We start from the raw sequence: 16,804 nt of genomic DNA, 5'->3' as shown, positions 1-16,804 counted from the left end.
TGTAACTTTATACAGAAAATAAAAAGAATGCTATTGTATTAACTGCTGTCTGGAATCACTCACTGGTTAGACTGAAATAACAAACTATGAATTAAAGTTAATAAGATCCTACATCGACACATTGAAAACAAGAGGTGGGGATTGAGAGAGTTTCTGTTCCCTCTATTATATATACGCATCTTATGGTTAATGACTAGCTTTCATGATAACCAAGGGTGACACTTTCTGGGGTAAACAGACAAGCACATACCCCTGCTTCTGTGATAAGTTGGTTCAGTTTTGGATATAGAGGCTGCATGTTTTCCAGCTCTGCAAAAAATAATCTATTCACAGAGCAAGCCAACAAACACCTCTAAGATGATCCAGATATGTGGTCTCCATAGAGAATCCCCAACAGACAGTCAAGACATTTTTAAGACGGAAAAGAAAATACCAGAACTTATCTATTTTAATTATTTAATTAATTATGGCTGCATTGGGTCTCTGTTGCTGTGTGCGGGCTTTCTCTAGTTGCGGCGAGCAGGGGCTACTCCTCGTTGTGGTGCGCAGGCTTCTCATTGAGGTGGCTTCTCTTGTTGTGGAGCACGGGCTCTAGGTGCACAGGCTTCAGTAGTTGCGGCACGTGGGCTCAATAGTTGTGGCTCACAGGCCTAGTTGCTCTGCGGCGTGTGCGATCTTCCCGGACCAGGGCTCGAACCTGTGTCCCCTGCATTGGCAGGCAGATTCTTAACCACTGCGCCACCAGGGAAGCCCCAGAACTTACATTTTTATTAATTTTTATTTTGTACGATGTGTAATATGGTGGCACATGCTTAGGATTTATAGGTTGGAGATAGGTATAGTCAAACAGGTTTGGAGACCACTAATCTAGAAATAGATGGGTAGGTTGGAGATAGGTATAGTCAAACAGGTTTGGAGACCACTAATCTAGAAATAGATGGGTAGATTGGAGATAGGTATAGTCAAACAGGTTTGGAGACCACTAATCTAGAAATAGATGGGTAGGTTGGAGATAGGTATAGTCAAACAGGTTTGGAGACCACTAATCTAGAAATAGATGGGTAGATTGGAGATAGGTATAGTCAAACAGGTTTGGAGACCACTAATCTAGAAATAGATGGGTAGGTTGGAGATAGGTATAGTCAAACAGGTTTGGAGACCACTAATCTAGAAATAGATGGGTAGGTTGGAGATAGGTATAGTCAAACAGGTTTGGAGACCACTAATCTAGAAATAGATGGGTAGGTTGGAGATAGGTATAGTCAAACAGGTTTGGAGACCACTAATCTAGAAATAGATGGGTAAATTACTAATATGGATCTAGCTCCCAAACTACCAAGGAGTCAGGAAAGCCTCAAGATAGGATTTTCATGTCATGAGTTTAAGAAATGTAAGCAGAGGCTGCATCCTGCTTGGTGTCCACAGAGTTTCCCTTTACTTTTCCTCCCAACCCCTTCCCTGTGTCCGAAGCAGATTCTCCTTTCTAGGCCCAAGTTCTCAGCCATAACTGCTGGTTTCCTGCGTCCTCTTCTTTCTGCCACCATTTCTTTCCTTTACCTCTTTTTCCTCCATAATCAAGGTATCTTCGAATTGCCTTCCACCCAGATGGACTCCTCTCCCAGCATTTTAATTGAACTTCTTTCCAGTAGAACGTTTCCAAGACTCTCCTGGGCGTGTATACTACACTCAGCCGTTTGTCTCAGAAATACCATCATGTACCACTCTCCCATGAACTGAGATAATAGTCTAGTCCATCTGTCCCTGGAGAATTACAGAATCCTTAAGACCTACTTTTAGCCTGGTACCTTTAGTCCGCATCACTCGTGTCAGCAGTTGTTATGTAGCTAACAACTATAAAGTAAAGTTGGCTTAATCTGGAGTTGGGGGGTGCAGGAATGCCTTTCAAGAAAATACATGTAGCTCTGAGGGTTAAAAACTCTTAAGAGCTCCAAAATGAAGGAAATTTCATTATTTGTAGAAAATAAATTCTCACCAGCTAGTAGCTAAAGATTCTGTTTATTCTTTACAGCACCATGGATCTATGGTGGCCAGCAAACAGGGTTCAATAGTAGAAAGTTGATCTCAGTAAAAATTATTACTTAGGGAATGTGAATGCAAGAATAGCACATAGAAAGTGGTGTCTATACAGCTGATCACAGACACATGAAGGAAGGAGCCCAGCGAGCTCAGCCTAAATCACCATGAGAAAAATAAATGGCCAGCTGATACAAAAAAAAAAAAAAAGCAAGTGGTGTCTCTGCTAAAACACAGCCAGCCAAGTACTGTGCAAGGGGTGAACCGGTGTGAAGTGGCCTGCTGGGGAGCTGATGGACGAACGGATGAATGCAGAGTGGGTCACCTGAGGGAGGAAACCCAGGGCAGGATGGGGAAGACCAGAGCTGCTGCTTCTCTGTTCTCACCTCTAAAGTATCAGTGTCTTAGAGAAGGGCCCCAAGACGAAGAGCCGGGGAGGGGGAAGGGGGAGCTGGGACGAAGGGAGAGAGCGGCATGGACATGTAGACACTACCAAACGTAAAACAGATAGCTAGTGGGAAGCAGCCGCACAGCACAGGGACATCAGCTCGGTGCTTTGTGACCACCTAGAGGGGTGGGATAGGGAGGGCGGGAGGGAGACGCAAGAGGGAAGAGATATGGGGGTGTATGTATATGTATAGCTGATTCACTTTGTGATACAGCAGCAACTAACACACCATTGTAAAGCAATTATACTCCAATAAAGATGTTTAAAAATAATAATAATAAATAAGCTGGAAAAAGAAAAAAAAGACGAAGAGCCCATGGTGATTCCTAAGAATTAAGTCAGGAAGGTCAAGAAGAAACCCCCTAACCTTCCCAGAATCTATTGCTCGAGCACAGACTGTTAGGTGTTCCCTCATTATCTGCATCTCTTTATCCAAATGCATTTCATTATATGTATAGTCTCTGTTAATCTTGAGACGGTAGAAGTCTTTTTTTCCTGCACTCCTGTGACTTGAGACTTGTTTACGAACAGGATGCTCGAATGTTTGCTCACGCTACCACTTCTTTTGTGATGACGGCTGTTGCATTGACATCACGCTGGCTTGCGATGGAGTGGAGCAGTGTCCTGATGGGTCTGATGAAGGTTTCTGTCAAAATCGTGAGTTGACTGCATCACATTTTGGGGTAGAAGGGATGTCTGTATTGTCACAATAAATGCAAACTCAGTAGTGCTCTTTTTCTGCCTTGTTTCAGGTATAACTTCATGTGAATGAGCTATGCCTTAAATTAAATGAGCATTTACTATGTCTTTAATGCGAGTTACAAATGTCAAATTTTGATATCACTTACGTTTTTAAGAGATTGTTTTCAATTTTCTGCAAGATTCTTCCCCATCCTAAAAATGCTGTTTAGCATATGCTTTTTTAAAAACTGAAATGAGGGACTCCCCTGGTGGTCCAGTGGTTAGGATGCCGTGCTTCGCATGCAGGGGCTGTGTGTTCAAACCCTGGTTAGGGAACTAAGATCCCACATGCTGCACAGCCAAAACAAAACAAAACAAAACCCCTCCCCCCAAAAAAAAAACCTGAAATGAGCTAACGTTTTCTTTTGATAGATATTTTAGAAAATTTATGACATAAGGGTGTGGTTAGTCCGAGCTGTAAATCAGTCTTATAATGCCACGTGTATAAACGCTCACCGCAATAAAGGAAGAAGAGCTGTGGAAAGTTTAATGAAGTACTGGTTTGAGCAAGGATGACAAATCTCAAACCCTTAGATTTAAGTTGTATCTTTGTCTCTTTCTTTATGTGAACTTTCAGAAAGCGAATTATTAGAAGAGAACTGATTACTCATTTGAAAACAAGAACAAATAGTTTTTTATGGGACTCTGATATATCTTAGATGAATAAGTTATCATTCCCAAATGTCCATGACTTTAAATCTACTGCAAATTTAGTGGTTTTAGCTAAAGTTCAGAAAAGAAACCCAACAACTGATAGTAGCTCTTTAACCCTCAGTGAGCCTTGACCGCAAGATGGTGACCCACACGGCTGTGGCACAGCCTAGACCCACCGGACCAAGCAAAGATGCAGGCAGGGGCTCCTTGCGGGAAAAGTCCCAGAAAGCCACTGCTCCAAAACAGCCACCTGCGTCATCAGCCATGGAAAAGAGGAATCATTCTGCCTTTTGGGGACCAGAGAGTCTCATTGATCCTGGGATGCCAGGTAAGGGCTTGAGGCAGATTTTCACAAAGTGTCTCATTTTCTATAATGACACTTGGCTCAAAATAAGGTTCTATTTGAAGAGTGTTAAGGAAATATCTTAAAGGATGGAGTTAAAATGAAGAATTGGGCCAAAAAGAAAAAAAACTTGACATTTTCTCTGATTATTTATAGTAAGGAACACCTACCAAATACGTTCATACATACGTACATATATACATACTCCAGAGGTGTCAATACATTTATTTGTAAATAAGTTAGAGTTTAAAAGTTTCAACACCTATGTTAAGGAAACTAATGCCCTAAGTGTTAAATTTTAGGTTATTTTGAGGCGAAGCAGCATAACCCCTACCTATTTATGTAAATCCTGTTCACACCAAACAAGTGAATGTGAAGAAAATATTGTATTATGTTGAAATGGTTGCATGTACTAATATCTCAGTATTATGCCTCCGGTTTAACTAAATCTATCATCTTTTGCTTTTCTAAAAATATTGCTAATAATATTTTAAAATTCATGCATACTCCTAAAGCATTACAGGATTCTATTGTTTAACAGTTTTTTACACATTTATATTTGCATGATTGTATGACATAGGAGACAGAATATAGGTTATCACATTTCTGTATGCTTTTGTGAATGTGTTTCAGTACTCAAACTCTGCATACATTTTACTGAAATAATCTGTCACTGTTTCAATAACTACTTTATGAAGCTTTTCTGTTCATTATAGAAGATACAGAAGTTGCAAATAATAAAAAAGAAAATGACTTAAAATACCACCCCTTTATTGATAACAACTTTTAATATTTTGGTATATTTCCTTCCAATCTTTTATCTACTTTGTAGATTTTATTTTTTTATTTTTTGTTTTTTTTCACACTTTACAAAGAGCATCCTTTATTGTGCATAAAAGTCACTGAGAAAAATAAGGATCAGAGTCACTGGGATTTTCAAAGAGATGAAATGCACATAAACATAAAAAGGAAGAAAAGCCATCAAATATGGTCTAATATTTCTGTTCTTTAGGAACTATTCTGTTTCTGTCCAAATCAAGAAAGCTACTCTAAAAACACTTAAGTAGGGCTTCCCTGGTGGCACAGCGGTTGAGAGTCCGCCTGCCGATGCAGGGGACACGGGTTCGTGCCCCGGTCTGGGAAGATCCCACATGCCGCGGAGCGGCTGGGCCCGTGAGCCATGGCCGCTGAGCCTGCGCATCCGGAGCCTGTGCTCCGCAACGGGAGAGGCCACAACAGTGAGAGGCCCGCGTACCGCAAAAAAATAAATAAAATAAAAATAAAAACACTTAAGTAGTAGACATTTTCGTTCCTATATATATTATGTTCTCAAGGCATTTTGTCTTGTTTGATTTAAATTACATATCATGATGTGGTCAAAAACAGACATATTTCTATTTTGAATTTTGAAAGTTAGAAAGGTCAAATAATTTTCAAAAAGAAACAGGTCAATACCAGAGTCAGGGCTCATAATTAACATTTTACTAATTCTCTGTCTCAAAATTTGACCATGAATGTTATCCATTATAAAATTTGAAAAAAATACAATTGCCTTAGGTTGTCCTATTTAAAAGTTAGATCACAAAAATGACTTGTAAAAATTGAGCATTGAGGATGAAATGTAAGATAATTTTATTTCTTCACATTTCTGCTCTTATAAGAGTCATCTAAAGTGAGTATTTCTACAAGTCTCCATTCTGACCAGGGCACGTATTCTGGATAATGTCTCTATACATATATCCACTGTATGGTTGTATAACTTACTATTGATTTAGCATTTATTTAAATGTAAGCAATAAAGTACTTTAAATTGTTATAGTCAAAAGAAAATCAATAAGTAATCACCAAAGAAGAATATCTGTTCTACCCCCTGAAACAATATATTGTCTATAAAATGTATTTATGTTAGAAATCGAAAACTTGAGATGCTCTGTCTCTTCAAAGCTTCCTGTAAAACAAATGTATTAAATTCTTACTTATATTTCCCAACACATGTGCATGCTCACATATAGATGCACATACAACATACAGATGCACATACAAACATTCAATAAGTAAAGGGAAAAATCACCTAAATAATCACATAAGAAAGATCTTTTTAAAGCCCTCAGAATGTGTACTATCACTATACAGGTTTGTGATTTGTTAAAAATAGATCTAAATTCACCAAGTATGCAAGATAACTTCATGATCAGTCTTCAGAATAGTTCTTAGAATTTAAAATTTCCTATAAATAAAATGACTTACAGATCTCTTTGTTACTCACATCACTCTGTTATTGGTCAAATCAGTCATACAGTCAACTGGGTCATTCCATCATTGGATGACTTGAATAATTTTTTTTTTTTTTTTTTATACAGCAGGTTCTTATTAGTCATCCATTTTATACACATCAGTGTATACATGTCAATCCCAATCGCCCAATTCAGCACACCACCACAACCACCACCCCGGACTTTGTAGATTTTAAAGTGCTTCAATACAAATATGTCTACAAAATATCCTACAAAAGGCTTTTCTTTCAGACAGTTTAGGTTAAGCGCCCTACAGACGCCTGCTTTTGTTTATTCCTTGCTCGTACTGCCACCTAATGGGAGAATTTTGCCACTCCTTCCAAACCTTGGGATTTGTTTGACTCCGTTTTCTCCATATGGAATGTTTGTATGGAGAAGACAGTCACCTAAGAAACAGAGTAAGGGGAGACCAGGTGTTTTGGGCAGCAGGGATGAAGTTGACAGAGAGAACAGAGTTCTCGGAGGCCACGACGGGTGAACTCTTGCTCCGTCACCGTGGACGAGAGGCACACATGAACTTGAATGAATTAGCTGAAGGCAGAGTGAAGACCAAAGGCCAGTCTCCTTCGTTAGGTTCTAGTCATGGCTCTGCCTTTTGAACCCTGAGTAATTGCTTCATGTCTCTGGACCTCAGTTTCCTCATCAGTTAATAAGAGCTTCAACCAGATGACCCCTAAGGCCCTTCTAGCCTGGTATCTGTTTGGGGGAATATGAAACGCCTGACGCCCACGCAGGATTCCATCAGCCCTTGTCCATGCTAGATATTGCTCTGTGATCCCAGCTTTATCTCCTGGGGGTTGAGGACTCAGCCTCAGAACCCTTTTGCAAATAATGCTCCAGGCTGCCACCACCGGTTAATGATAGTTGACACCCAATCTGAAATATTTTTGCATCTCTATTTTTTTTTTTAATTTTTGGCCTTGCTGCATGGTGCAGCAGCATGTGGGATCTTAGTTCCCCGACCAGGGATCAAACCTGTGCCCCCTGCAGTGGAAGTGCAAAGTCCTAACCACTGGACCGCCAGGGAAGTCCCTGCATCTCTATTTTTGTTCTTTTTGATAATAAGCCTTTGACTTGGGCTATGAAGACGTAAAGAATGGAGTTTCACAGATGCAGAGAGATTAATATCCAGTTATTATTTATTCTATGTATTATTTTTCCTAATCACTAAAGTAATATGTATTTACTGTAGAAAATTTGGAAAATATAGAAAACTATAAAGAAGAAAATTTAAATCATCTAGCAAAACTCACCATTAACATTTTGTTGCATTTTCTTCCAGTTACTTTTACTTATATACATACACACATACATTTATTCACATTTAACAAAATTAGGATATTATTTTTACAAAACTTTTATTTTTCTCACTTATGAGTATTTTCATATGTTATTAAATGTCCATCAAAAACACAAATTTTGAAAGTCCAGGGTGGGAATTCCCTGGCGGTCCAGTGATTAGGACTCTGTGCTTCCACTGCAGGGGGCACAGGTTTGATCCCTGGTTGGGGAACTAAGATCCTGCATGCTGCGCAGCACAGCTAAAATATTACCAAAAAAAAAAAAAAAGTCCAGGGTAAAGAAAGTGGGAAAGAAAGAATAGAACCTTTAAAGTGTTAGAAAGGGCTCCCACAACACATGGTTTCTGTTTGGACAACATCCCCCTTCTCCCTCCTCTTCTGTTATCCCTGAGACCACCAGACTGGAATCCCCAGCCTCCAATTTCATGTGATTTGAAATTATGTTATATTCAGCATAACATAGTAGACTTAAAATGCATTATTGTTTGTGACCTATGCCTGAGTTTTACAAGGATTATCAGCTAGTACAGTAAATATGAACAAGTTAATTTTTCTGCTGCTTCCTTCCCCCGCAGACTTGTGAGGATAAATAACACTTAACTCATTGAAGAGACGCTAAAGAGATACTAAGATTAATACTAATAATGTGTACAGAAAGTAATGAGACGCAGTTTTTCATGTATCACATTGGCAAAGGTGAAAACATAATAATAATGCTTATAAGAGTACAGAGAGGGAAATACTGGTGGTCCAGTGGTTAAGAATCCATCTTGCAATGCAGGGGATGCCGGTTCGATCCCTGGTCAGAGAACTAAGGCCCCACATGCTGCGGGGCCGCTGAGCCCGTGAGCCACAACTAGAGAGAAGCCCATGCACTGCAATGAAGAGCCCATGTGCTGCAATGAAGAGCCCATGCGCTGCAATAAAAGATCCCACGTGTGCAACTAAGACCGGATGCAGCCAATAAATATTTAAAAAAAAAAAAAAAGAGAGAGAGAGTATGGGACTTCCCTGGTGGCGCAGTGGTTAAGAATCTGCCTGCCAATGCAGGGGACACGGGTTTGAGCCCTGGTCCGGGAGGATCCCACACACTGTAGAGCAACTGGGCCCGTGCGCCACAACTGCTGAGTCCGTGCGCCACAGCTGCTGAGGCCCGCACGCCTAGAGCCCATGAAACAAGAGAAGCCACCACAATGAGAGGCCCACCCACTGCAGCAAAGAGTGGACCCCGCTCACTGCAACTAGAGAAGGCCCGCGCGCAGCAACGAAGACCCAACGCGGCCATAAATAAATAAATAAGACTTGACCTTTAAAAACAAATCTTTAAAAGAAAGAGTACAGAGAAGCAAGTCTCACATACTTTTGGTGGGGTTCAAATTAGTACAGTCTTCCAGAGGGCAGTTTCTGAAGCTTTGTGTGTATGCCTTGACCCAGTTATCCTGCCCTTGGGAATTTATGCCAAGCATGTCACTAAGGATGAAGTTAAGGGTGTGTGCGAATATGCAGTTCCACCAGTGAACCCACACTCTGTCCTCTTAGAACCGTCGGAGTGGATCACGGCGTCGCAGCGGGGCTTGCGCTTCCTTGGGATGCAATAGCACAGTGGCTGCGCTGTTGAAGATGGTTGCAGTTGCAGGGCCTGTTCCTGCGTGGCCCAAGTCATCCATTCCCAAGGCTGTCTGTCCCCTTGTGTATGACCCAGCCGAAGGAAAGAAATCTGGTTTCCAGCTCTGCAGAGTGCTAGAAAAGTGGCGGTGTATCCACCTTCACACTGAATCTGCTTTTTTGTTTGTTTTTGTTTTCGAAATGAGAATTCACGTTCAACCCAGCAGGTTAGCCAGATTCTTTAAGGATCCGGATTAAGGCATGGAGTTAGTAGAACGCACAACCTTCTGTGTGGAGGTGAGGGTTTCTGCCTGCACGTTCTCGGATTCCCATGCCAAATACGCCAAAGCCTCGCTGTTCGCCTTATCTCTGGAGGTAATGAGCAAGCAACTACTACCTTTGCCTTACTATGGAAAGTATTTTATTCAGAGAGGACATTCTCACAAAGGCTATTTAAAGGGATTTTTTCACATGCCCCGTATTTCATATTTTCATTCCGTTGAACTATCTTTATTCTAACTGAGAAACCATTTTGAAACTATATAGCAGCACCTCTGGGAAGGTGGTTTGAATGTGTTGAAGTCTATTAAGCTGAATAGTCTATTATGTTCCAACATGGTGGCAGGAATCAACTGGATTCTCAAATGAATGGAAATCCAGCTAAAGGAAATGTACTTATCACAAATGAAGATAATCAGATGGTTATTTCCACAAACTTATTTTGAAGGGAGTCGTCCTCTTTTGTTGACCTACTCACTTGTTTGGACAATGTCATCTAATGAGCTATAATCAGCAGATGCCTTTAAGCATACGCAAGTATTCTGGGGCACTGAGAGAAACGTTGGTCTTGGAAGAGGCACCTCCTACCTTCTATGAGGTATCAGTCTAAAAGTCCCCACTGTAGTGGGGACTACATAATTTTATTATTTGAAATCTATAGATGGTTTATATAGTAAATTCTGTTTTGTGACATCTGACCCTCTTGGGTCAGTCCCAAGGAACCACTTGGTTTTAAACAAAATGACATGGTTTATTTTATCTAGAAGTTAGTTGAATACCTCCAGCATTCTGCTAGGATTAAAATATTAACCTCCAGCCAAATACAAATATGTTCGTAAACACTGATAGTTTTCTTAGCCTGCCTCCAAGAGTGAACTTGGAGCTCCTTTAAACTAATTTTTGACAAGCTGTAGAGGCTTTTTCAAGGCTGCCTAGTACAAACAATATGAAAACAAGCAAAGAGAATGCCAATGAGTTTTATGACTGTAATGAGGCCTAAATAACATTTCCAGTATGAGCAGACCAACTGTCACTGGTTAGCTGTGCTCTCGTCCTAGGACAATGCAGAGCATTTCCTGAAGAGAGCTTCCTCTTACCTGTTTTGCAGACATGCAGTGTGGTCTACCAGTGAATAGTGAGAAAGGACGATTCTGTGGTCTGTGTTAGTTGGCAGGGGTCACAGGAAGCTATAGAACATTCTGGAAGGGAGGCCCATATAGTAGCCACTTTCCCTGCTGGTTTTCCAACTTCCCTTTGGAACATGCCTGCCTGTTCTATGGTGACTGAAAATGAAATTAAAATAGCTTCCATCCGGCTTCCAACTCTCTGTGAATGCATAGCTATGCATGATAAACATAACACAATAGATCATTCAGAAGAGGGGAAAAATAATTTCCTAACCCTTCTAAAAGGATCATTACCAAAATGAATTATTTGCATAAGTAAATGATGGAATTTTCTTGTTTTGTTCTGACTGCTGTGTTGGTTAGAGCCTATGATAGGATGTTTGGAGGTGAGGCATTTTTCTGTGTCATTCCATATGCTGATGTCTAGGAAGAGTGAATCAGGCAGTCTGGAAAATTATGGTCAGTTCCTTCAAAAATATGGAAAACAGAAATTCACATTTCAAATACCAAGATGGCAGGGCAAGTCCCCTAGGAAATTCTAGAGTCCATGACAGTTGTGTCTTCTGAAGTCTCCTGTGTACACTGCCCTCTCCTTAATACCTGATCTCTCCCAGATCCTGTATCACTGGCTTTCTCTCCCCAGGGTATGAAGGCATTTAAGAAAATACTTTTCAAATGTGACAACTGAAGATTCAAAATGAATTGTATAGTTTTTTAAATGAACCCATCTCCAAGGCAAGGTCTCCTTTCCAAGAAAAATTAACCTGTTTCTCTACTGCATCCCTAGTAGAGCCTTGTCCCAGACCTTCCTAAGGAAATGTAAATTTGTGATTTTGCCTAGATTTGAGTATTAATTTGCTAAGATATGAGTAAATAAATATGGTATCGACTATAAGTTCTCAGAGCTGTGACTTTGAGAGCAGTATGGTTCAGTGGAAAAGCTCCTGCTTTGGATCAGTCCTGGGTTCTAATTCCAGTACCACTGATTACTAGCAACCAGGTAATAAACATCACTGAACTTCATTTCCTTACCTGTAAGAGGATAATATCTTCTCACAGTGTCACTACAATGAGATATTATGTGTAAATATAATTTATGTCTCTCAGTAACTGCTAGCACTATATGAATTTTTGCTAGAACATTCAAGTCCAGTGGCAAGAGAGCTACAAGCCTATAAGATCGTTAATTCAAATCAAAAATGGAAACAGTGTAGGGGTGGTCCCATTCCTGAGTTCCTCTCCAGAATTAAGATGAACAATCTCTCATCTTCATTGGAAAGAGACAGAGGGGGGAAATGGTGAATGCAGTTTTAGGCATACCTCGTTTTGTTGGACTTTGCAGATACAGCATTTTGTACAAATTGATGGTTCATGGCAACTTTGCGTTGAGTAAGTCTATTGGTACCATTTTTCCAACAGCATTTGCTTACTTCGTGTCTGTGTGTCACGTTCTGGTAACTCTTGCAATATTTCAAACTTTTTTTGTCATTATTATTATATTTATGATGATCTGTGACCAGTGATCCTTTTTTTTTTTTTTTTTTAGTTTATTGGGGGTTTTTTAAAATATAAATTTATTTATTTTTGGCTGCAGTGGGTCTTTGCTGCTGAGCACGGGCTTTCTTCTACCTGCTGCGAGCGGGGGCTGCTCTTCATTGTGGTGGGCAGGCTTCTCATTGCAGTGGCTTCTCGTTGTGGAGCACGGGCTGTAGGCGCACGGGCTTCAGTAGTTGTGGCACATGGGCTCAGTAGTTGTGGCGCACGGGGTTAGTTGCTCTGCAGCATGTGGGATCTTCCCGGACCAGGGCTCGAACCCGTGTCCCCTGCATTGGCAGGCGGATTCTTCACCACTGCGCCACCAGGGAAGTCCGATCCTTTTTTTTAGTTGAAGTACAGTTGATTTACAATGTTGTGTTAACTTCTGCTGTATAGCAAAGTGACTCAGTTATGTATATATATATACATTCTTTTTTTAATATTCTTTTCCATTATGGTTTATCATAGGATATTGAATATTGTTCTCTGTGCTATACAGTAGGACCTTGTTGTTTATCCATTCTATCAATATATATAAAAGCTTACATGTGCTCACCCCAACCTCCCACTCCATCCCTCCCCCAACCCCTCCCCCTCGTCAACCACCAGTCTGTCCTCTATGTCCGTGATTCTGTTTCTGTTTCATAGACAGGTTCATTTGTGTCCTATTTTAGATTCCATATATAACTAATATCATGTGGTATTTGTCTTTCTCTTTCTGATTACTTCACTTAGTGTGATAATCTCTAGTTGTATCCATGTTGCTGCAAATGGCATTATTTTGTTCTTTTTTATGGCTGAGTAGTATTCCATTGTATATATGTACTACATCTTCTTTATCCATTCATCTGTCGATGGACATATAGGTTGCTTCCATGTCTTGGCTACTGTGAATAGTGCTGCTTTGAACATAGGGGTGTGTGTATCTTTTTGAATTGTAGTTTTGTCTGGATATATGCCCAGGAGGGGGATTGCTGGATCATATGATAATTCTATTTTTTGTTTTCTGAGGATCCTCCATAGTGTTTTCCATAGTGGCTGCACCAACTTACATTCCCACCAACAGTGTAGGAGGGTTCCCTTTTCTCCACACTCTCTCCAGCATTTGTCATTTGTTGGCTATTCTGACTGGTGTGAGTTGGTACCTCATTGTAGTTTTGATTTGCATTTCTCTAATAATTAACGATGTTGAGCATCTTTTCATGTGCCTCTCGGCCATCTGTATGTATGGCCAGTGATCTTGATGTTACTATCGCAAAAAGATTTCGACTCACTGAAGGCTCAGGTGATGATTAGCATTTTTTAGCAATAAAGTATTTTTTATTAAGGTATGTACATTGATTTTTTTAGACATGTGCTTTCGTACACTTAATAGACTACAGTATAGTGTAAAAACAACTTTTTTTTTTTTTTTTTTTTTTTTTTTTTGCGGTACACGGGCCTCTCACTGTCACGGCCTCTCCAGTTACGGAGCACAGGCTCCGGACACACAGGCTTAGCGGCCATGGCTCACGGGCCCAGCCGCTCCGCGGCACGTGGGATCCTCCCGGACCGGGGCACGAACCCGTGTCCCCTGCATCGGCAGGCGGACTCTCAACCACTGCGCCACCAGGGAAGCCCTAAAAACAACTTTTATATGCACTAGGAAACCAAAAAATTCATGTGACTCAGTTTATTGCAGTAGTCTGGAACTGAACCCATAATATATTCGGGGTATGATTGTATTTTATATTTTTCCACTGGATGAAAGACAAGCCAGTTAATCTTCTGAAAAGAATTGGAGACTGGTAAATTTTGGTGGTGTTATTTCTGGCTCCTTACTTTTAAAAAATTAGACATGAGTTCTCAGCCATGTGATCTTTCCACTTTCAAATTTATTACTGGTGACAGTACTCACTGAGTGCCCGTCATTGTGCACTCCTGTGGTCATTACAGCAACCTAATGATGTGTGCAGATCATTACCCACATTTTTAGATGCAGACAGTGAGGCACAGAGGGTTTAAGACTTCAGACAAGGTCACACAGCTAGTAAATGATGAAGCCAGGATTTAACTTAACAGTCTTATACCAGCCCCAGCGGGAGGATAGCTTGTGCAGCAAGCCTTGCTGTGTGCTCGAGGACCTTCTGTCTTAGCTACAGAGCCAGGAAGCAGCTACAGCTCCATTGAGCCCTGCTTGTATGTACTTTCTGTTAGGGCATTAGAAACACAGAAGGAAGAGATCCATGAGCACTGGAGTAGTTGGATTGGCTACTTGTAGGGCTGTACTATGACTTTCTGGGCCCTAGGCACTTCATGGGCCCCTTCCTCCATTAAAAAAAATAATAATAATAATAAATATGTATATATATACACACACATATATGTATGTGTGTGTGTGTGTAAAATTACTGTGTTGGTATGGAGATGAATATGACATGGGCTGGATTCACTATTATATATTTATTATTATTATATTCCTGTTTTTTGTGATTTTCTTTTTTTTTTTTGGCCACACTGCCCTTGGCAGTGAAAGTGCGGAGTCCTAACCACTGGACTACCAGGGAACTTTCCTGGTTTCTGTGATTTTAAAAGAAATTAAAGGGAATTCCCTGGCGATCCAATGGTTAGGACTCAGTGCTTTCACTGCCGTAGCCTGGGGTTAATACCTGGTCAGGGAACTAAGATCCTGCAAGCCTCTCATCGTGGCCAAAAAAAAAAAAAATTAAAACCTTTTTTGGGCCCCTAAAAGTAAAAGTGCCATGGGCTCTGAGCTCTGTGCCCGTCGTGCCTAGGGGACAGGTCAGCCCTGGCTTTGTGATGGCTGTAGGCATTCAGTCATGCTCCAAGGTATGGGTAGAAAGAATCTGAATAAATGGAAAGCCAAGATTTCAATTAATGGCGTGAGCAAATGGAATTGGGAATGAAAATAGCTTAAGCAGGGCACCCCAGCTGCCCACACTGGTGAGTGCTTGTCCGGGAGAGAAGGCAACATGGAGAGCCTTGAAGATTTGACCAAGGGATCTTGCACGGGCTGAGTCAAAAAGGATAACAACAGAATTTAGCGACTTCCGTACCCAAAGCTAGTTGAGAAGGAACAGTACCGTCCATGCTAAAGCTTTCATCCACCCGTGACAAAATGAGGAAAGTAAGCACAGTGTAGTGAGTTTTTTATAAGGCTAAATTTATTCGGTTTAAAGAACTATCCTTTTTATGTATTAAATCCTTCATGATTTGGGCTTTTAGACATAGCCTTACTTTACAATGAAGTGAAGGTGATAGCCTTAGTAAATGGTCATTTCTTTTAATATCTTTACTTGGCAAAATTAAAAATTGACAACCCTAAATTGGCCCCTAAAATTATTTTGAATTTTCATTGGTCCACAAAATCCGAAGGTGTTGAAGTCACCTCGCCATGTGGACAAGAGCCTAACTTTACTATGGCCCCAGTGCTACGCCAGCCCTATCATCTAGATTCAATATTCCCTGTCCCCATCTTACTGGGACACAGGTGTCCACAGCCTCAGGGGACAGTCACTTTCGTCCATGGACTGAGGAGCTCAGCCACAGTAATAGCAGTTCCCTGGCTGGCTCTTTCCCCTTTGGCTCCTCGATGGTCACTGTCTTCTTTTACAGTCTCACCCCGGATGTTCCTCTTCTTTTTCCTCCCCTCCCTATTTGGGAGGGAGTGGGGTTTCCACCACTACAGTAAAGTAGACAAGGGTAGAAATCAATTTGAAAGATACATCTGGTTCTCTAGCCTGCAGGAAATTGCTTATGCCTTACGCATCCCTCTCCTCGTTGGGCTCGAGTTTACGAAGGAAGCCCAAATTATTGGCTGTATTTAGGCTGGCACGCGTGGTCTTTTAGAGGCACGGTAGAATGCAGTGAACCTGCCGTGGCCTTGGCCGCGAGAAGCGAACATGGGCTGATCTAACTGCACTGATGCTGAGGGAGTGGGATGAGTGGCCTCTGCAGACACACTCCAGTAGGAATGTCTGAAAGCAGAAAGGCCAGGGACGACGCTCTTGCAGTTCCCGAGGCATAGGTGATGGAGACCTAAGGCTGCGTGTGGCCGAGAGGCAGAAAAGAGGTCTGCCTGACGTGGTGACCGATGGGATGAAGGGCTGGGTGAAAAGGAGCATTAAGGATGCCGTAATGAAATAACTGTATCGACAGCCCCTTCTGATTAACAGCACTAACACGTGACTACAATGGTCATTTTAAACCATTGCTTTTTCTGGCTCTAGTAGGTATCTGGAATAACTCTGCAATTTTCCATTTTGCAGTTGATTTTGTGATCCTTAGTGAATTCATGTATACTTCTTATTACAAATTACCAAGGAATTTTAGGTGCTACTTTTGGTGTTTTTTTGTTTGTTTGTTTTTTGCGGTACGCGGGCCTCTCACTGTTGTGGCCTCTCCCGTTGTGGGGCACAGGCTCCGGACGCTCAGGCTCAGCG

At 41.2% G+C, this 16,804-nt stretch overlaps 1 protein-coding gene across 4 annotated transcripts in view; it reads left to right on the top strand.

Moving 5' to 3' along the window:
• Nucleotides 1-16,804, top strand: part of LRP11 (LDL receptor related protein 11) — a 60,956-nt gene that overhangs the window by 22,755 nt on the left and 21,397 nt on the right. For all 4 annotated transcript variants that reach the window (XM_060283774.2, XM_060283773.2, XM_030853187.3 and 1 more), the window contains exons 4-5: nt 3,014-3,139; nt 3,999-4,205. In XM_060283774.2, coding sequence (XP_060139757.1) covers nt 3,014-3,139; nt 3,999-4,205 — 333 coding nt within the window. The remainder of the gene's footprint in view (nt 1-3,013; nt 3,140-3,998; nt 4,206-16,804) is intronic.

Source organism: Globicephala melas, chromosome 14, assembly GCF_963455315.2.
Source record: "Globicephala melas chromosome 14, mGloMel1.2, whole genome shotgun sequence".
Lineage (NCBI taxonomy): Eukaryota > Metazoa > Chordata > Mammalia > Artiodactyla > Delphinidae > Globicephala > Globicephala melas.
The sequence above is the reverse complement of the archived record's forward strand: the minus strand, read 5'-3'. Positions and strand labels throughout refer to the sequence as shown.